The sequence below is a fragment of the Phyllobates terribilis genome, unplaced genomic scaffold, assembly GCF_046119375.1.
Source record: "Phyllobates terribilis strain yellow unplaced genomic scaffold, ASM4611937v1 Scaffold_4__5_contigs__length_816908805, whole genome shotgun sequence".
In the NCBI taxonomy this organism is placed as follows: Eukaryota; Metazoa; Chordata; class Amphibia; order Anura; family Dendrobatidae; genus Phyllobates; species Phyllobates terribilis.
In genome coordinates this window covers 801,009,736-801,031,200 of record NW_027362764.1, presented here as the reverse complement: position 1 = coordinate 801,031,200, position 21,465 = coordinate 801,009,736, and the positions used below count along the sequence as shown (strand labels likewise).

The 21,465-nt window shown below is 43.9% G+C and overlaps 1 protein-coding gene across 1 annotated transcript in view; it reads right to left on the bottom strand.

Annotated features, from left to right (window-relative positions):
* LOC141266111 (uncharacterized) overlaps nucleotides 1-17,311 on the bottom strand; it is a 131,707-nt gene extending 114,396 nt beyond the window's left edge. The window contains exons 1-2 of the mRNA XM_073680051.1: nucleotides 17,141-17,311; nucleotides 13,249-13,352 (exon numbers count right to left, since the gene is read on the bottom strand). Coding sequence (XP_073536152.1) covers nucleotides 13,249-13,326 — 78 coding nt within the window. The 5' untranslated portion in view covers nucleotides 13,327-13,352; nucleotides 17,141-17,311. The remainder of the gene's footprint in view (nucleotides 1-13,248; nucleotides 13,353-17,140) is intronic.
* Between the last annotated feature and the right edge of the window lie 4,154 nt (nucleotides 17,312-21,465).

Here is a 21,465-nt window from a genome sequence, read left to right as displayed (position 1 = left end):
GGGGATATTATTACTTGTGAGGGTGACATACAGGGGATATTATTACTTGTGAGGGGACATTCAGGGGATATTATTACTTGTGAGGGGGACATTCAGGGGATATTATTACTTGTGAGGAGGACATTCAGGGGATATTATTACTTGTGAGGGTGACATACAGGGGATATTATTACTTGTGAGGGGGACATTCAGGGGATATTATTACTTGTGAGGGGACATTCAGGGGATATTATTACTTGTGAGGGTGACATACAGGGGATATTATTACTTGTGAGGGGGACATTCAGGGGATATTATTACTTGTGAGGAGGACATTCAGGGGATATTATTACTTGTGAGGAGGACATTCAGGGGATATTATTACTTGTGAGGGTGACATACAGGGGATATTATTACTTGTGAGGGGGACATTCAGGGGATAATATTACTTGTGAGGGGGACATTCAGGGGATATTATTACTTGTGAGGGGGACATTCAGGGGATATTATTACTTGTGAGGAGGACATTCAGGGGATATTATTACTTGTGAGGAGGACATTCAGGGGATATTATTACTTGTGAGGGTAACATACAGGGGATATTATTACTTGTGAGGAGGACATTCAGGGGATATTATTACTTGTGAGGGGGACATTCAGGGGATATTATTACTTGTGAGGGGGACATTCAGGGGATATTATTACTTGTAAGGAGGACATTCAGGGGATATTATTACTTGTGAGGGGACATTCAGGGGATATTATTACTTGTGAGGGGACATTCAGGGGATATTATTACTTGTGAGGGGGACATTCAGGGGATATTATTACTTGTGAGGGGACATTCAGGGGATATTATTACTTGTGAGGGGACATTCAGAGGAAATTATTACTTGTGAGGGGACATTCAGGTGATATTATTACTTGTGAGGGGGGCATTCAGGTGATATTACTTGTGAGGAGGACATTCAGGGGATATTATTACTTGTGAGGGGACATTCAGGGGATATTATTACTTGTGAGGGGGACATTCAGGGGATATTATTACTTGTGAGGGGACATTCAGGTGATATTATTACTTGTGAGGGGGACATTCAGGGGATATTATTACTTGTGAGGGGACATTCAGGGGATATTATTACTTGTGAGGGGGACATTCAGGGGATATTATTACTTGTGAGGGGGACATTCAGGGGATATTATTACTTGTGAGGGGACATTCAGGTGATATTATTACTTGTGAGGGGGACATTCAGGGGATATTATTACTTGTGAGGGGACATTCAGGGGATATTATTACTTGTGAGGGGACATTCAGGGTATATTATTACTTGTGAGGGGGACATTCAGGTGATATTACTTGTGAGGGGGACATTCAGGGGATATTATTACTTGTGAGGGGGACATTCAGGGGATATTATTACTTGTGAGGGGGACATTCAGGGGATATTATTACTTGTGAGGAGGACATTCAGGGGATATTATTACTTGTGAGGGGGACATTCAGGGGATATTATTACTTGTGAGGGGGACATTCAGGGGATATTATTACTTGTGAGGAGGACATTCAGGGGATATTATTACTTGTGAGGGGACATTCAGGGGATATTATTACTTGTGAGGGGGACATTCAGGTGATATTATTAATTGTGAGGGGACATTCAGGGGATATTATTACTTGTGAGGGGGACATTCAGGGGATATTATTACTTGTGAGGGGACATTCAGGGGATATTATTACTTGTGAGGGGGACATTCAGGGGATATTATTACTTGTGAGGGGACATTCAGGGGATATTATTACTTGTGAGGGGACATTCAGGGGATATTATTACTTGTGAGGGGACATTCAGGGGATATTATTACTTGTGAGGAGGACATTCAGGGGATATTATTACTTGTGAGGGGACATTCAGGGGATATTATTACTTGTGAGGGGGACATTCAGGGGATATTATTACTTGTGAGGGGACATTCAGGGGATATTATTACTTGTGAGGGGACATTCAGGGGATATTATTACTTGTGAGGGGGACATTCAGGGGATATTATTACTTGTGAGGAGGACATTCAGGGGATATTACTTATGAGGAGGACATTCAGGGGATATTATTACTTGTGAGGAGGACATTCAGGGGATATTACTTATGAGGAGGACATTCAGGGGATATTATTACTTGTGAGGGGGACATTCAGGGGATATTATTACTTGTGAGGAGGACATTCAGGGGATATTACTTATGAGGAGGACATTCAGGGGATATTATTACTTGTGAGGGGGACATTCAGGGGATATTATTACTTGTGAGGGGACATTCAGGGGATATTATTACTTGTGAGGAGGACATTCAGGGGATATTATTACTTGTGAGGGGACATTCAGGGGATATTATTACTTGTGAGGGGGACATTCAGGGGATATTATTACTTGTGAGAGGGACATTCAGGGGATATTATTACTTGTGAGGAGGACATTCAGGGGATATTATTACTTGTGAGGGGACATTCAGGGGATATTATTACTTGTGAGGGGGACATTCAGGGGATATTATTACTTGTGAGGGGACATTCAGGGGATATTATTACTTGTGAGGGGACATTCAGGGGATATTATTACTTGTGAGGGGGACATTCAGGGGATATTATTACTTGTGAGGAGGACATTCAGGGGATATTACTTATGAGGAGGACATTCAGGGGATATTATTACTTGTGAGGAGGACATTCAGGGGATATTACTTATGAGGAGGACATTCAGGGGATATTATTACTTGTGAGGGGGACATTCAGGGGATATTATTACTTGTGAGGGGACATTCAGGGGATATTATTACTTGTGAGGAGGACATTCAGGGGATATTATTACTTGTGAGGGGACATTCAGGGGATATTATTACTTGTGAGGGGGACATTCAGGGGATATTATTACTTGTGAGGGGGACATTCAGGGGATATTATTACTTGTGAGGGGACATTCAGGGGATATTATTACTTGTGAGGGGACATTCAGAGCAAATTATTACTTGTGAGGGGACATTCAGGTGATATTATTACTTGTGAGGGGGACATTCAGGGGATATTATTACTTGTGAGGGGGACATTCAGGGGATATTATTACTTGTGAGGGGGACATTCAGGGGATATTATTACTTGTGAGGGGACATTCAGGGGATATTATTACTTGTGAGGAGGACATTCAGGGGATATTATTACTTGTGAGGGGACATTCAGGGGATATTATTACTTGTGAGGGGGACATTCAGGGGATATTATTACTTGTGAGGGGGACATTCAGGGGATATTATTACTTGTGAGGGGACATTCAGGGGATATTATTACTTGTGAGGGGACATTCAGAGCAAATTATTACTTGTGAGGGGACATTCAGGTGATATTATTACTTGTGAGGGGGACATTCAGGGGATATTATTACTTGTGAGGGGGACATTCAGGGGATATTATTACTTGTGAGGGGGACATTCAGGGGATATTATTACTTGTGAGGGGACATTCAGGGGATATTATTACTTGTGAGGGGACATTCAGAGCAAATTATTACTTGTGAGGGGACATTCAGGTGATATTATTACTTGTGAGGGGGACATTCAGGGGATATTATTACTTATGAGGAGGACATTCAGGGGATATTATTACTTGTGAGGGGGACATTCAGGGGATATTATTACTTGTGAGGAGGACATTCAGGGGATATTACTTATGAGGAGGACATTCAGGGGATATTATTACTTGTGAGGGGGACATTCAGGGGATATTAGTACTTGTGAGGAGGACATTCAGGGGATATTACTTATGAGGAGGACATTCAGGGGATATTATTACTTGTGAGGGGGACATTCAGGGGATATTATTACTTGTGAGGAGGACATTCAGGGGATATTACTTATGAGGGGGACATTCAGGTGATATTATTACTTGTGAGGGGGACATTCAGGGGATATTATTACTTGTGAGGGGACATTCAGGTGATATTATTACTTGTGAGGGGGACATTCAGGGGATATTATTACTTGTGAGGGGACATTCAGGGGATATTATTACTTGTGAGGGGACATTCAGGGGATATTACTTGTGAGGGGACATTCAGGGGATATTATTACTTGTGAGGGGACATTCAGGGGATATTACTTATGAGGAGGACATTCAGGGGATATTATTACTTGTGAGGGGGACATTCAGGTGATATTATTACTTGTGAGGGGGACATTCAGGGGATATTATTACTTGTGAGGGGGACATTCAGGGGATATTACTTATGAGGAGGACATTCAGGGGATATTATTACTTGTGAGGAGGACATTCAGGGGATATTATTACTTGTGAGGGGGACATTCAGGGGATATTACTTATAAGGAGGACATTCAGGGGATATTATTACTTGTGAGGAGGACATTCAGGGGATATTATTACTTGTGAGGGGGACATTCAGGGGATATTATTACTTGTGAGGGGACATTCAGGGGATATTATTACTTGTGAAGGGGACATTCAGGGGATATTATTACTTGTGAGGGGGACATTCAGGGGATATTATTACTTGTGAGGGGGACATTCAGTGGATATTATTACTTGTGAGGGGACATTCAGGTCATATTATTACTTGTGAGGGGACATTCAGGGGATATTATTACTTGTAAGGAGGACATTCAGAGAAAATTATTACTTGTGAGGAGGACATTCAGGGGATATTATTACTTGTGAGGGGACATTCAGGGGATATTATTACTTGTGAGGGGGACATTCAGGGGATATTAGTACTTGTGAGGAGGACATTCAGGGGATATTACTTATGAGGAGGACATTCAGGGGATATTATTACTTGTGAGGGGGACATTCAGGGGATATTATTACTTGTGAGGGGGACATTCAGGGGATATTACTTATGAGGAGGACATTCAGGGGATATTATTACTTGTGAGGGGGACATTCAGGTGATATTATTACTTGTGAGGGGGACATTCAGGGGATATTATTACTTGTGAGGGGGACATTCAGGGGATATTATTACTTGTGAGGAGGACATTCAGGGGATATTATTACTTATGAGGAGGACATTCAGGGGATATTATTACTTGTGAGGGGGACATTCAGGTGATATTATTACTTGTGAGGGGGACATTCAGGGGATATTATTACTTGTGAGGGGGACATTCAGGGGATATTATTACTTGTGAGGAGGACATTCAGGGGATATTATTACTTGTGAGGAGGACATTCAGGGGATATTATTACTTGTAAGGAGGACATTCAGGGGATATTATTACTTGTGAGGGGACATTCAGGGGATATTATTACTTGTGAGGGGACATTCAGGGGATATTATTACTTGTGAGGGGACATTCAGGTGATATTATTACTTGTGAGGGGGACATTCAGGTGATATTAATACTTGTGAGGGGACATTCAGGGGATATGATTACTTGTGAGGGGGACATTCAGGGGATATTATTACTTGTGAGGGGGACATTCAGGGGATATTATTACTTGTGAGGGGACATTCAGGGGATATTATTACTTGTGAGGGGGACATTCAGGGGATATTATTACTTGTGAGGGGACATTCAGGGGATATTATTACTTGTGAGGGGACATTCAGGGGATATTATTACTTGTGAGGGGACATTCAGGGGATATTATTACTTGTGAGGAGGACATTCAGGGGATATTATTACTTGTGAGGGGGACATTCAGGGGATATTATTACTTGTGAGGGGACATTCAGGGGATATTATTACTTGTGAGGAGGACATTCAGGGGATAATATTACTTGTGAGGGGACATTCAGGGGATATTATTACTTGTGAGGAGGACATTCAGGGGATATTATTACTTGTGAGGAGGACATTCAGGGGATATTATTACTTGTGAGGGGGACATTCAGGGGATATTATTACTTGTGAGGAGGACATTCAGGGGATATTATTACTTGTGAGGAGGACATTCAGGGGATATTATTACTTGTGAGGGTAACATACAGGGGATATTATTACTTGTGAGGAGGACATTCAGGGGATATTATTACTTGTGAGGGGGACATTCAGGGGATATTATTACTTGTGAGGGGGACATTCAGGGGATATTATTACTTGTAAGGAGGACATTCAGGGGATATTATTACTTGTGAGGGGACATTCAGGGGATATTATTACTTGTGAGGGGGACATTCAGGGGATATTATTACTTGTGAGGGGGACATTCAGGGGATATTATTACTTGTAAGGAGGACATTCAGGGGATATTATTACTTGTGAGGGGGACATTCAGGGGATATTATTACTTGTGAGGAGGACATTCAGGGGATATTATTACTTGTGAGGGGACATTCAGGGGATATTATTACTTGTGAGGGGGACATTCAGGGGATATTATTACTTGTGAGGGGGACATTCAGGGGATATTATTACTTGTGAGGGGGACATTCAGGGGATATTATTACTTGTGAGGAGGACATTCAGGGGATATTATTACTTGTGAGGGTGACATACAGGGGATATTATTACTTGTGAGGGGGACATTCAGGGGATATTATTACTTGTGAGGGTGACATACAGGGGATATTATTACTTGTGAGGGGGACATTCAGGGGATAATATTACTTGTGAGGGGGACATTCAGGGGATATTATTACTTGTGAGGGGGACATTCAGGGGATATTATTACTTGTGAGGGGGACATTCAGGGGATATTATTACTTGTGAGGAGGACATTCAGGGGATATTATTACTTGTGAGGGTAACATACAGGGGATATTATTACTTGTGAGGAGGACATTCAGGGGATATTATTACTTGTGAGGGGGACATTCAGGGGATATTATTACTTGTGAGAGGGACATTCAGGGGATATTATTACTTGTAAGGAGGACATTCAGGGGATATTATTACTTGTGAGGGGACATTCAGGGGATATTATTACTTGTGAGGGGGACATTCAGGGGATATTATTACTTGTGAGGGGGACATTCAGGGGATATTATTACTTGTAAGGAGGACATTCAGGGGATATTATTACTTGTGAGGGGGACATTCAGGGGATATTATTACTTGTGAGGAGGACATTCAGGGGATATTATTACTTGTGAGGGTGACATACAGGGGATATTATTACTTGTGAGGGGACATTCAGGGGATATTATTACTTGTGAGGAGGACATTCAGGGGATATTACTTATGAGGAGGACATTCAGGGGATATTATTACTTGTGATGGGGACATTCAGGGGACAATATTACTTGTGAGGGGGACATTCAGGGGATAATATTACTTGTGAGGGGGACATTCAGGGGATATTATTACTTGTGAGGGGACATTCAGGGGATAATATTACTTGTGAGAGGGACATTCAGGGGATATTATTACTTGTGAGGGGACATTCAGGGGATATTATTACTTGTGAGGGGACATTCAGGGGATATTATTACTTGTGAGGGGACATTCAGGGGATATTATTACTTGTGAGGGGACATTCAGGGGATATTATTACTTGTGAAGGGGACATTCAGGGGATATTATTACTTGTGAGGGAGACATTCAGGGGATATTATTACTTGTGAGGGGACATTCAGGGGATATTATTACTTGTGAGGGGACATTCAGGAGATATTACTACTTGTGAGGGGGACATTCAGGAGATATTACTACTTGTGAGGGGACATTCAGGTGATATTATTACTTGTGAGGGGGACATTCAGGAGATATTACTACTTGTGAGGGGGACATTCAGGGGATAATATTACTTGTGAGGGGGACATTCAGGAGATATTATTACTTGTGAGGGGGACATTCAGGGGATACTATTAATTGTGAGCGGGGCATGCAGGGGAAATTATTACTTGTGAGGGGACATTCAGGGGATATTATTACTTGTGAGGGGGACATTCAGGTGATATTACTTGTGAGGAGACATTCAGGGGATATTATTACTTGTGAGGAGGACATTCAGGGGATATTATTACTTGTGAGGAGGACATTCAGGGGATATTATTAATTGTGAGGGGACATTTAGGGGATATTATTACTTGTGAGGGGACATTCAGGTGATATTATTACTTGTAAGGAGGACATTCAGTGGATATTATTACTTGTGAGGGGACATTCAGGGGATATTATTACTTGTAAAGGGGACATTCAGGGGATATTATTACTTGTGAGGGGACATTCAGGGGATATTATTACTTGTGAAGGGGACATTCAGGGGATATTATTACTTGTGAGGGGACATTCAGTGGACATTATTACTTGTGAGGGGGACATTCAGGGGATATTATTACTTGTGAGGGGACATTCAGGTGATATTATTACTTGTGAGGGGACATTCAGGGGATATTATTACTTGTGAGGAGGACATTCAGTGGATATTATTACTTGTGAGGGGACATTCAGGGGATATTGTTACATGTGAGGAGGACATTCAGGGGATATTATTACTTGTGAGGGGGGCATTCGGGGATATTATTACTTGTGAGGGGGACATTCAGGGGATATTATTACTTGTGAGGGGACATTCAGGGGATATTATTACTTGTGAGGGGGGCATTCGGGGATATTATTACTTGTGAGGAGGACATTCAGGGAATATTATTACTTGTGAGGGGACATTCAGGGGATATTATTACTTGTGAGGAGGACATTCAGGGGATATTATTACTTGTGAGGGGACATTCAGGGAATATTATTACTTGTGAGGGGGACATTCAGGGAATATTATTACTTGTGAGGGGACATTCAGGGGATATTATTACTTGTGAGGGGGGCATTCGGGGATATTATTACTTGTGAGGAGGACATTCAGGGAATATTATTACTTGTGAGGGGACATTCAGGGGATATTATTACTTGTGAGGGGACATTCAGGGGATATTATTACTTGTGAGGGGACATTCAGGGGATATTATTACTTGTGAGGGGGGCATTCGGGGATATTATTACTTGTGAGGGGACATTCAGGGGATATTATTACTTGTGAGGAGGACATTCAGTGGATATTATTACTTGTGAGGGGACATTCAGGGGATATTATTACTTGTGAGGGGACATTCAGGGGATATTATTACTTGTGAGGAGGACATTCAGTGGATATTATTACTTGTGAGGGGACATTCAGGGGATATTATTACTTGTGAGGGGACATTCAGGGAATATTATTACTTGTGAGGGGACATTCAGGGGATATTATTACTTGTGAGGGGGGCATTCGGGGATATTATTACTTGTGAGGGGACATTCAGGGGATATTATTACTTGTGAGGAGGACATTCAGTGGATATTATTACTTGTGAGGGGACATTCAGGGGATATTGTTACATGTGAGGAGGACATTCAGGGGATATTATTACTTGTGAGGGGACATTCAGGGGATATTATTACTTGTGAGGGGGGCATTCGGGGATATTATTACTTGTGAGGAGGACATTCAGGGAATATTATTACTTGTGAGGGGACATTCAGGGGATATTATTACTTGTGAGGAGGACATTCAGGGGATATTATTACTTGTGAGGGGGACATTCAGGGGATATTATTACTTGTGAGGGGACATTCAGGGGATATTATTACTTGTGAGGGGGGCATTCGGGGATATTATTACTTGTGAGGAGGACATTCAGGGAATATTATTACTTGTGAGGGGACATTCAGGGGATATTATTACTTGTGAGGAGGACATTCAGGGGATATTATTACTTGTGAGGGGACATTCAGGGAATATTATTACTTGTGAGGGGACATTCAGGGGATATTATTACTTGTGAGGGGGGCATTCGGGGATATTATTACTTGTGAGGAGGACATTCAGGGAATATTATTACTTGTGAGGGGACATTCAAGGGATATTATTACTTGTGAGGGGGGCATTCGGGGATATTATTACTTGTGAGGAGGACATTCAGGGAATATTATTACTTGTGAGGGGACATTCAGGGGATATTATTACTTGTGAGGGGGACATTCGGGGATATTATTACTTGTGAAGGGGACATTCAGGGGATATTATTACTTGTGAGGGGGACATTCAGGGGATATTATTACTTGTGAGGGGACATTCAGGGGATATTATTACTTGTGAGGGGGACATTCAGGAGATATTATTACTTGTGAGGGGACATTCAGGGGATATTATTACTTGTGAGGGGACATTCAGGGGATATTATTACTTGTGAGGGGACATTCAGGGGATATTATTACTTGTGAGGGGACATTCAGGGGATATTATTACTTGTGAGGGGACATTCAGGGGATATTATTACTGGTAAGGAGGACATTCAGGGGATATTATTACTTGTAAGGAGGACATTCAGGGGATATTATTACTTGTGAGGGGACATTCAGGGGATATTATTACTTGTGAGGGGGACATTCAGGGGATATTATTACTTGTAAGGAGGACATTCAGGGGATATTATTACTTGTGAGGAGGACATTCAGGGGATATTATTACTTGTGAGGGGACATTCAGGGGATATTATTACTTGTAAGGAGGACATTCAGGGGATATTATTACTTGTGAGGGGGACATTCAGGGGATATTATTACTTGTGAAGGGGACATTCAGGGGATATTATTACTTGTGAGCGGGACATTCAGGAGATATTATTACTTGTGAAGGGGACATTCAGGGGATATTATTACTTGTGAGCGGGACATTCAGGGGATATTATTACTTGTGAGGGGACATTCAGGGGATATTATTACTTGTGAGGGGACATTCAGGGGATATTATTACTTGTGAGGAGGACATTCAGGGGATATTATTACTTGTGAGGAGACATTCAGGGGATATTATTACTTGTGAGGGGACATTCAGGGGATATTATTACTTGTGAGGGGACATTCAGGGGATATTATTACTTGTGAAGGGGACATTCAGGGGATATTATTACTTGTGAGCGGGACATTCAGGAGATATTATTACTTGTGAGGGGACATTCAGGGGATATTATTACTTGTGAGGGGACATTCAGGGGATATTATTACTTGTGAGGGGACATTCAGGGGATATTATTACTTGTGAAGGGGACATTCAGGGGATATTATTACTTGTGAGGGGGACATTCAGGGGATATTATTACTTGTGAGGGGACATTCAGGGGATATTATTACTTGTGAGGGGACATTCAGGGGATATTATTACTTGTGAGGGGACATTCAGGGGATATTATTACTTGTGAGGGGACATTCAGGGGATATTATTTCTTGTGAGGGGACATTCAGGGGATATTATTACTTGTGAGGGGACATTCAGGGGATATTATTACTTGTGAGGGGACATTCAGGGGATATTATTACTTGTGAGGGGACATTCAGGGGATATTATTACTTGTGAGGGGACATTCAGGGGATATTATTACTTGTGAGGGGGACATTCAGGGGATATTATTACTTGTGAGGGGGGCATTCGGGGATATTATTACTTGTGAGGAGGACATTCAGGGGATATTATTACTTGTGAGGGGGACATTCAGGGGATATTATTACTTGTGAGGGGGGCATTCGGGGATATTATTACTTGTGAGGAGGACATTCAGGGGATATTATTACTTGTGAGGGGACATTCAGGGGATATTATTACTTGAGAGGGGGACATTCAGGGGATATTATTACTTGTGAGGGGGACATTCAGGTGATATTATTACTTGTGAGGGGACATTCAGGGAATATTATTACTTGTGAGGGGGACATTCAGGGGATATTATTACTTGTGAGGGGGACATTCAGGGGATATTATTACTTGTGAGGGGGACATTCAGGTGATATTATTACTTGTGAGAGGACATTCAGGGGATATTATTACTTGTGAGGGGGACATTCAGGGGATATTATTACTTGTGAAGGGGACATTCAGGGGATATTATTACTTGTGAGGGGGACATTCAGGGGATATTATTACTTGTGAGGGGGACATTCAGGGGATATTATTACTTGTGAGGGGGACATTCAGGGAATATTATTACTTATGAGGGGGACATTCAGGTGATATTACTTGTGAGGGGACATTCAGGGGATATTATTACTTGTGAGGAGGACATTCAGGGGATATTATTACTTGTGAGGGGACATTCAGGGGATATTATTACTTGTGAGGGGGACATTCAGGGGATATTATTACTTGTGAGGGGGACATTCAGGGGATATTATTACTTGTGAGGGGGACATTCAGGGGATATTATTACTTATGAGGGGACATTCAGGTGATATTACTTGTGAGGGGGACATTCAGGGGATATTATTACTTGTCAGGGGGACATTCAGGGGATATTATTACTTGTGAGGGGACATTCAGGAGATATTATTACTTGTGAGGAGACATTCAGGGGATATTATTACTTGTGTGGGGACATTCAGGTGATATTACTTGTGAAGGGGACATTCAGGGGATATTATTACTTGTGAGGAGGACATTCAGGGGATATTATTACTTGTGAGGGGACATTCAGGGAATATTATTACTTATGATGGGGACATTCAGGTGATATTACTTGTGAGGGGACATTCAGGGGATATTATTACTTGTGAGGGGACATTCAGGGGATATTATTACTTGTGAGGGGGACATTCAGGGGATATTATTATTTGTAATGGGGACATTCAGGGGATATTATTACTTGTAATTGGACATTCAGCGGATATTATTACTTTATAATGGGAACTTGGGACAATATTACTTGGTGGGTACTTGGAGCATTACTATTTTTTAAGGAGGCCCTGAAGGGGCATTATTATTTCATAAATTACGAACATTACTACTTTAAAAGAGGGCACAGGTGCTATTAATTCTTTATAAGAAGGTATCAGGGCTATTTTTACTGTATAAGGGGGCATACAGAGAATTATAGTATTGCACAGAATTTGTCTCGCGAACATCTCTCAGAATTGAAGATTGGAGACCCCTGCTGTAGATAAAGAGGATGCCTCCTCTCTAAATGTGAAACTATTTGCAAATCTCTTCGCCTCTAGACCAGACTCAGAGCATCTGATTCTCTTGGTTTCTGGTTCTCTCCTCTTCATTATAAGATGCCTACTTGCCATTCTTATTGCCACTACATCATTACTGTTATCAAACCTTTCACAATTTCAGCAATTACGTTCTGTAATGTCTGGAAGCCGTTTTACAAGACACTGGATTGTTCCTGATACTTCCTATCATATATATATATATATATATATATATATATATATATATATATATATATATTCCCTTTCATACGTTACAATTAAGATAATAAGATAAAAACCATAGAAATATAGAGACGCTCACCTCTCCGGTCAACAGGTAGATGATCTCCAGGGTGACACTTAATATTCTTCTGGTAATCTCATTCCGGTCCTTGTCCATCTTTCATGAGTCATTCAGGAAAAGGACTGTTTTGGATGGGAATATAAGACAAGTGAATGACCTGGAATTTATGAAATAAGAGATGCGCTGACATCATTTGTGAAATCTCGCTTATTCAGCATTGAGAGAAAAATCATCTCAGAGCTTTCACCGCATGGATTAAAGGAGAAGGTTCCACAGAGGATTTATGATGTATCCACCAGCTATGATAGAAATGTCTTATATAACTGTGGTCTACACCCCTGGGACCAGCACTTATTTGGTTAACTGGGATACCCTAAACCAAGAGAGGCAGCCACCCATCTAGGCGGAGGGTCCAGGCATGTGTGTGACTTTTTCTATTTCATGTAGGTGTGAGTTAGGGAATAATCTTTAGACAGAGGTGAATATAAATATTTGGTGTGATTTTAATATGGAGGCCTAGAGGAATGTGGCTTGACACCTAATTCCCTCTGTGTAATGTTGAGTTCATTTTAGTTTTGCATGATAGGGGTAAAGAAACCCTGAAAAAAACTGAAGCTAAGGGCCAAATTTCTCTGGAGGATGTTTACTCTGGGGCATATTGGAGCTTCAGTAGCCTTAGAAATAATCTTAATCAGCCTAACATTTGTAAAGATGCTACTGAGCTACTCTGCATAGAAACGTTGATGCAACAGATGCACCAACTATTGTTGAGAAACTCCCGACATTATGCTGTAATGAAAAGAGCATGTCCATTCAATGACCGCTTCTCTGACCCAGACAGATGCTAACGCAGCCCTGGTGGCCAAACTCCTGGCTCAATGGCTGACTAGGCAAAAAAGTCAAAATGATGAAAGTAAAGGTCAGAATCAAGCATAACATCTAGTGAAGGGCTTGTGTATGCCTTGGTCAGGTGTGAGACCAGAGAGTTTACATAAAAAAAGATGGACACTCTGGTAGAACATAAAAAAGTAATCATCTAGTTGAGATGCTGGAGTATGAGAAGTGTCAGGCTGCTTCCACTGTTTGAAATCAGAATCATTAGGAAAGACTTTGGGAGATTCTTCAAACCTACGAAAAGAGAGAACATTAATGCAAGTGAAGGATCCAAGGACCTCGATAAGGAGCGTCTTCCTGACCATCATGATAAAGCTACTTACCATAGGAGCAATTTGAAACTCCATTCAGAATCAAGGTCGGAATCAAAATCAGAGATCTCATTGTATGAAAAAAAAAACTCACCCCAATGAGGCAAAAGACGAATCCTCCATTGGAGGGGGTGAGGGAAACGACTCCAATGATGGGCAGATTTGGTGAAGAGTGTCAGTCTTGGACTTTTTCTTACTATAATATTTGTTCTTTAGACTGAGGTTACATTGACAACCTAAAGGAGTACTGGTTGGCTACATTGCATAGAAGGCCCATCATGGCACAGGAGACATTGGTAAACAAGAAGAGATATTGTTCAATGTCCACAGTGTGTGGGGACAGGTTTTGGAGACGGCAGTTCCATACATGTTGATCCCTGAACTGGACAGGCAGAGCAGAGGGGATCAGATTAAATACACGGAAATATAGTATTGCAATTAGTGCAAATACAAGTTGTATCAACTGAAACGGAGCAGGACGTCTTGTTCCTGGATTTCGACATGTAAAAAAAAGATAATCACAACGACTAGCGAAAAAGAGCAATTTATAATCACACCTAGAAAGGTGGGTTCAGTAGAGTAATGAAAAATGTAGAGAAAGCAAAAAAAAAAAAAAAACAGCACCAGTCTGGTTCAGCTCCTGCACAGAGGTCCTCCGTTAAGCTCCTGTTTGCAGGACAGAAACCTTGCAGTCTGGAGAAAAATGGATGTTCTCTGGAGGCAGCCGAAAGAAAAGCAAGCAAAGGGAACATTCAGGTGAGTTCTGGCAAGAGGAGAGGTGGAATAACCTGCACAAGTAAAGGGGGCACAGAGAGGAAACTCTACAACAAAGGTCAGAACAACAAGGTGGCCCGGGCGCTATAGTGAAGTGTTCTAACAGGTCGGGTAGTAAAAGGTAATCAGACATTAATTTCGCCCGAACCACAGGCAGCAAGATTCAGAGACCAACTCCATTACTGTAGTGATTATGACCTCTCTGAAACAATGTGCGTTTCAGAGAAAACATATTTTTAATAGCTGTTCATTGACGATGTGACTAGGATGACGAGTTCAAAAGGGAGGTCCCCAGTGAATTGTCTCCTCCCTGCTTTCCTTGACTGACAGGCGTCTCCTTATCTGCTGTATAAAGAGTATGTGACAAGTCATTCTGTGAAATTCTTTTCCTCCTAAATACTTCCCCATCACTTGTGATTGATATTATTAAGACGTGGAAGGAACTGAGGCAACTCAGCCACAAAGTGGAGACCCCCGTAAGGTTACAGATCGGGGGGCCGAGTGCTGAGGAGCAGAGGGCAGAAAAGTCACCACCGCTCTGCTGACCCCATAACTGCAGAGTCCAGACCTCTTCTGGTATAAACCCTGCGCCCCCGCCGGGAGCTTCATGGCTGAGCAGCTGCTGCAGCCGTACATCACCAAGCACAATGCCGAGCGTCAGATGGAGTGGTGTAAAGCCGCCACCACTGGACTCTGGAGGAGACGTGTTCTGTGCAGTGACGGATCGCACTTCTCTGTCTGCATCTGATGGAGGAGTCTGGTGATTCCAGGAGGATGTTCCCCCCTGACTGCATTGTGCCGCTGTACAGATGGTGGAGGAGGAGGATAATGCTAGGGGCTGTTAACAAGCAGCGGCCACGGACCCTCAGCTCCAGTGATGGGAAATCTTAATCTTCAGGATAAGTCACTGTGGACAATTGTAGCTTCAGCTTTGTGGGAACAGTTTGGGGAAAACCCTTATCTGTCCCCATGACTGTGCCCAGTGAACAAGCTCCATACAGACATGGAGGGGGGAGAACATGAGCAGCCGCAGAGCCCGGACCTCAGCCCCATCCAACACCTATAATGGAGACTGAGACCGGCCTCCCCCAACATCAGGATCTGAATCCACAAATCCTCCTCTGGGTGAAGGGGCAAAAATTCCCACAAATGCTTCCAAAATATTGTAGAAATCCATCCCAGAAGAGAGAAGCCGTTATATTTGCAGAGGAGCGACTCCATATTAATGTCTCTGGATGTAAAATGGGAGGTTATATAAAATCCTGTAGGTGAAGGTGGAGGTCTTCTCTATATCATGTACTTGCAATCCAAACTCAGCAGTACGTCCAACAGAACAGTCCCAGATTTGGAGAGCTGACTCGAGAGGACGGGGGTATGTCCTGACTTCCACTGGATCTGTGTCTACAGGATACACACACACTTAAACACAATTGTGGAGCAGCAAGCCATCAGATTCTGTCTAGGTAGAGACGTAAGGACCATCAGGTCACGAGACAGCAAGTGGAGAGCAGCGCAGTCCTAGAGAAGCAGAGATGTGAAAGGACACACAGGCGAGTGGGATGTTTGTGTGCGGACATCATACTGTGTGTGGGGGGCATCATACTGTGTGTGGGGATTCATACTGTGTGTGTGGGCCAATATGGGGACATCATACTGTGTGTGGGGATTCATACTGTGTGTGGGGGGCATCATACTGTGTGTGGGGGGCAATATGGGGGCATCATACTGTGTGTGGGGGGCATCATACTGTGTGTGGGGCCATGAAAGCGGTACCATACTGTGTAGAACACTAGTGGGCTTCCCTAGGAGGATATTCCTGTGTGGGGGCATATTCAGGACCGGGAGACATTAGGGGGTGTCGCAGGCTGCCCCAGCCGCTGCACACAGCAGATCTCCGTCTTCCCTGACTCTCATGGTTGGAGGCATGCTACCTGTCTTCTCTGGGCTCCGGCGCTCTCTGGAAGGACCTTGTACCCGCCGGGATCATGTGACTCTACAATGTCAGCTGATCTTCTTTTGTCTCCTGGACTATTTCTTTTAGCTACTCCCCTCCTGGTGTAAGACCTGACTAGCTGAAGGACCTGTGATGATGTCATCACCATGTGATCAGTCATGTGAGTGGGCGGAGCTCAGCTGTAGAGTATAAATGGTGGAGGAAGGGCCTGTGGCGCTGACCCTGACTTCTCCCCCTCGCCCCGGCAGCTGATGCGGCTTCAGGGCAGATCCTGGCTGACGGTCGGCCGGTCTTGTCTCATCAGAGCTCGGAGTTCTGGGTTTTGTTGCTTTTTGAGGATTTCCCGCGGGTTCTCCATGGATGAGAAGCCCCCACACATTGTGACTGACCCCCTCCATGGATGAGAAGCCCCCACACATTGTGACTGATCCCCTCCATGGATGAGAAGCCCCCGCACATTGTGACTGATCCCCTCCATGGATGAGAAGCCCCCGCACATTGTGACTGATCCCCTCCATGGATGAGAAGCCCCCGCACATTGTGAGTGATCCCCTCCATGGATGAGAAGCCCCCACACATTGTGAGTGATCCCCTCCATGGATGAGAAGCCCCCACACATTGTGACTGATCCCCTCCATGGATGAGAAGCCCCCGCACATTGTGAGTGATCCCCTCCATGGATGAGAAGCCCCCACACATTGTGAGTGATCCCCTCCATGGATGAGAAGCCCCCGCACATTGTGACTGATCCCCTCCATGGATGAGAAGCCCCCGCACATTGTGACTGATCCCCTCCATGGATGAGAAGCCCCCGCACATTGTGAGTGATCCCCTCCATGGATGAGAAGCCCCCACACATTGTGAGTGATCCCCTCCATGGAGGAGAAGCCCCCGCACATTGTGAGTGATCCCCTCCATGGAGGAGAAGCCCCCGCACATTGTGACTGATCCCCTCCATGGATGAGAAGCCCCCACACATTGTGAGTGATCCCCTCCATGGATGAGAAGCCTCCACACATTGTGACTGATCCCCTCCATGGAGGAGAAGCCCCCGCACATTGTGACTGATCCCCTCCATGGAGGAGAAGCCCCCACACATTGTGAGTGACACCCTCCATGGATGAGAAGCCCCTACACATTGTGAGTGAGCCCCTCCATGGATGAGAAGCCCCTACACATTGTGAGTGACCCCCTCCATGGATGAGAAGCCTCTGTACATTGTGAGTGACCCCCTCCATGGATGAGAAGCCCCCACACATTGTGAGTGACCCCCTCCATGGATGAGAAGCCCCCACACATTGTGAGTGACCCCCTCCATGGATGAGAAACCCCCACACATTGTGAGTGACCCCCTCCATGGATGAGAAACCCCCACACATTGTGAGTGACCCCCTCCATGGATGAAAAGCCCCCGCACATTGTGAGCGACCCCCTCCATGGATGAGAAGCCCTCACACATTGTGAGTGACCCCCTCCATGGATGAGAAGCCCTCACACATTGTGAGTGACCCCCTCCATGGATGAGAAGCCCCCACACATTGTGAGTGATCTCCCTCCATGGATGAGAAGCCACCACACATTTTGAGTGAGCCCCTCCATGGATGAGAAGCCCCCACACATTGTGAATGACCCCCTCCATGGATGAGAAGCCACCACACATTGTGAGTGATCCCCTTCATGGATGAGAAGCCACCACACATTGTGAGTGATCCCCTCCATGGATGAGAAGTCCCCGCACATTGTGAGTGATCCCCTCCATGGATGAGAAGCCCCCACACATTGTGAGTGATCCCCCTCCATGGATGAGAAGCCCCCACACATTGTGAGTGATCCCCTTCATGGATGAAAAGCCCCCACACATTGAGTTATCCCCCTCCATGGATGAGACGCCCCCACACATTGTGAGTGACCCCTCCATGGATGAAAAGCCCCCACACATTGTGAGTGACCCCCTCCTTGGATGAGAAACACCAACACATTGTGAGTGACCCCCTCCATGGATGAGAAGCCCCCGCACATTGTGAGTGATCCCCTCCATGGATGAGAAGCCCCCGCACATTGTGAGTGACCCCCTCCATGGATGAGAAGCCCCCGCACATTGTGAGTGATCCCCTCCATGGATGAGAAGCCCCCGCACATTGTGATTGAGCCCCTCCATGGAGGAGAAGCCCCCGCACATTGTGAGTGACGCCCTCCATGGATGAGAAGCCCCCGCACATTGTGAGTGACCCCCTCCATGGATGAGAAGCCTCCACACATTGTGAGTGACCCCCTCCATGGATGAGAAGCCCCCACACATTGTGAGTGACCCCCTCCATGGATGAAAAGCCCCCACACATTGTGAGTGATCCCCTCCATGGATGAGAAGCCCCGCACATTGTGAGTGATCCCCTCCATGGATGAGAAGCCCCCGCACATTGTGAGTGATCCCCTCCATGGATAAGAAGACCCCGCACATTGTGAGTGATCCCCTCCATGGATGAGAAGCCCCCACACATTGTGAGTGATCCCCTCCATGGATGAGAAGCCCCCACACATTGTGAGTTATCCCCCTCCATGGATGAGAAGCCCCCACACATTGTGAGTGATCCCCTCCATGGATCATGGATGAGAAGCCCCCACACATTGTGAGTTCTTATCGATATCATTTTCTGATAGATGTGACCTGATCATTTGTTACAGCATTTTTTGTGGAATTGCAGCAACCGAAAAAAACACATAATTTTGTCATTCTATATTTTTTCCATTTACGGTGTTTAAAGGTTGGGTTAATTATTTTTATATTTTGATAGATCGGAATTTTCAGATCACAGCGATACCACATATTTATTTTTTTCAATATCTATTTTTAAAGGAGATAAGTGGATACATGTACAACGCATGTCATGGAGGGGTTAACATGGATTTATTGATGTAGTAGGTATATATGACTATTTCTTGTTCTTAAGAGTATAAACAAACCTGTACTGTTGTGGGACTGCGGGAGGGTTAGATTTTCTGTGTACACACCATGATGGACTGTTATATAGGATGTAGCTTTCCTCAAGAGATGGGTTTTCAAGTTCAGTCTGAAAGTTTCACATTTTGGGGACAATCGGATATGTTGGGGCAGAGAATTGCAGAGGATGAGGGATACTCAGGAAAAGTCTTCGAGGCGATTGGGTGAGGAACATACGACTGTGGAGGAGAGAAGAAGGTCTTGGGAAGACTGGAGGTTGTGTGTGGGAAGATGTCAAGAAATTAGTTCAGAGATACAGTAGTGTTCAAAATAATAGCAGTGTGTTCAAAAACATGTTAAGCACAAAATATTCATACCAGTGTTTATTTCCAGCATTGGGAACATTGTACACTGGGGCTCTTTGATCTAATTCCTGGCACAAGTTCTTTCAGCTGCTCACTCAGACAAAGGTGAACATTTTTGTCCTCTGGGCGTTTGCTTGTGCTCCTATATCTTGCTGTGTGATCACATAATTGGCTTCGCCAACAGGTTTCTTGGATAATTTCTGCTTTTTTCCCTACACATGTCCATCTCTTTGAGTCAGCCAGAAGAGCATCTTCTCTGAGGAAAAGGAAAGCCCAGCATGCCATCTCCCAGATGGGTATCGAAGGACATACAGTAGTGTTCAAAATAATAGCAGTGTGTTCAAAAACACGAGTTAAGCACAAAACCTTTCTACTAGTTGTTATTTCCAGCATTGGGGACGTCGCTCGCTGTTTTCTAATTCAAAACATGGAGAAATGTAGATCATTTTAACTACTTTACAGAAAATAACAAAAAATTAACATTGGGCTGTCCTAAAAAAATTGTCTGCATTTGTCTTTACAAACTCACAATATGTCCTCTTCTCTTTTTTGAGCATTTAGCATTCCTGTGAATCACTAACCTAATGTTTAGTTGTATACCCACAGTTTTTTAGAACTGCTTCACATCTATGTTGCATCGAGTCAGCCAACAGGATGCTTTGACTACATCCCACAATTTTTTGGCATTTGTTGGTTTTGCCTCAGAAATGGCATATTTTATGTCACCCCACAAGTGTTCTATCGGATTAAGGTCCGGGAATTGGGCTCCACTCCATAACCTTAATTTTGTTGGACTGGAACCAAGATTTTGCTCGTTTACTGGTGTGTTTAGGGTCGTTGTCTTGTTGAAACACCCGTTTAAAGGGCATATCCTCTTCAGCGTAAGGCAACATGACCTCTTCAAGTTTTTTTAATATATGCAAACTGGTCCATGATTCCTGGTATGTGGTAAATAGGTCCGGCACCATAGTGTGGCGTCGGCGTCTCTGCCTCCTGCCC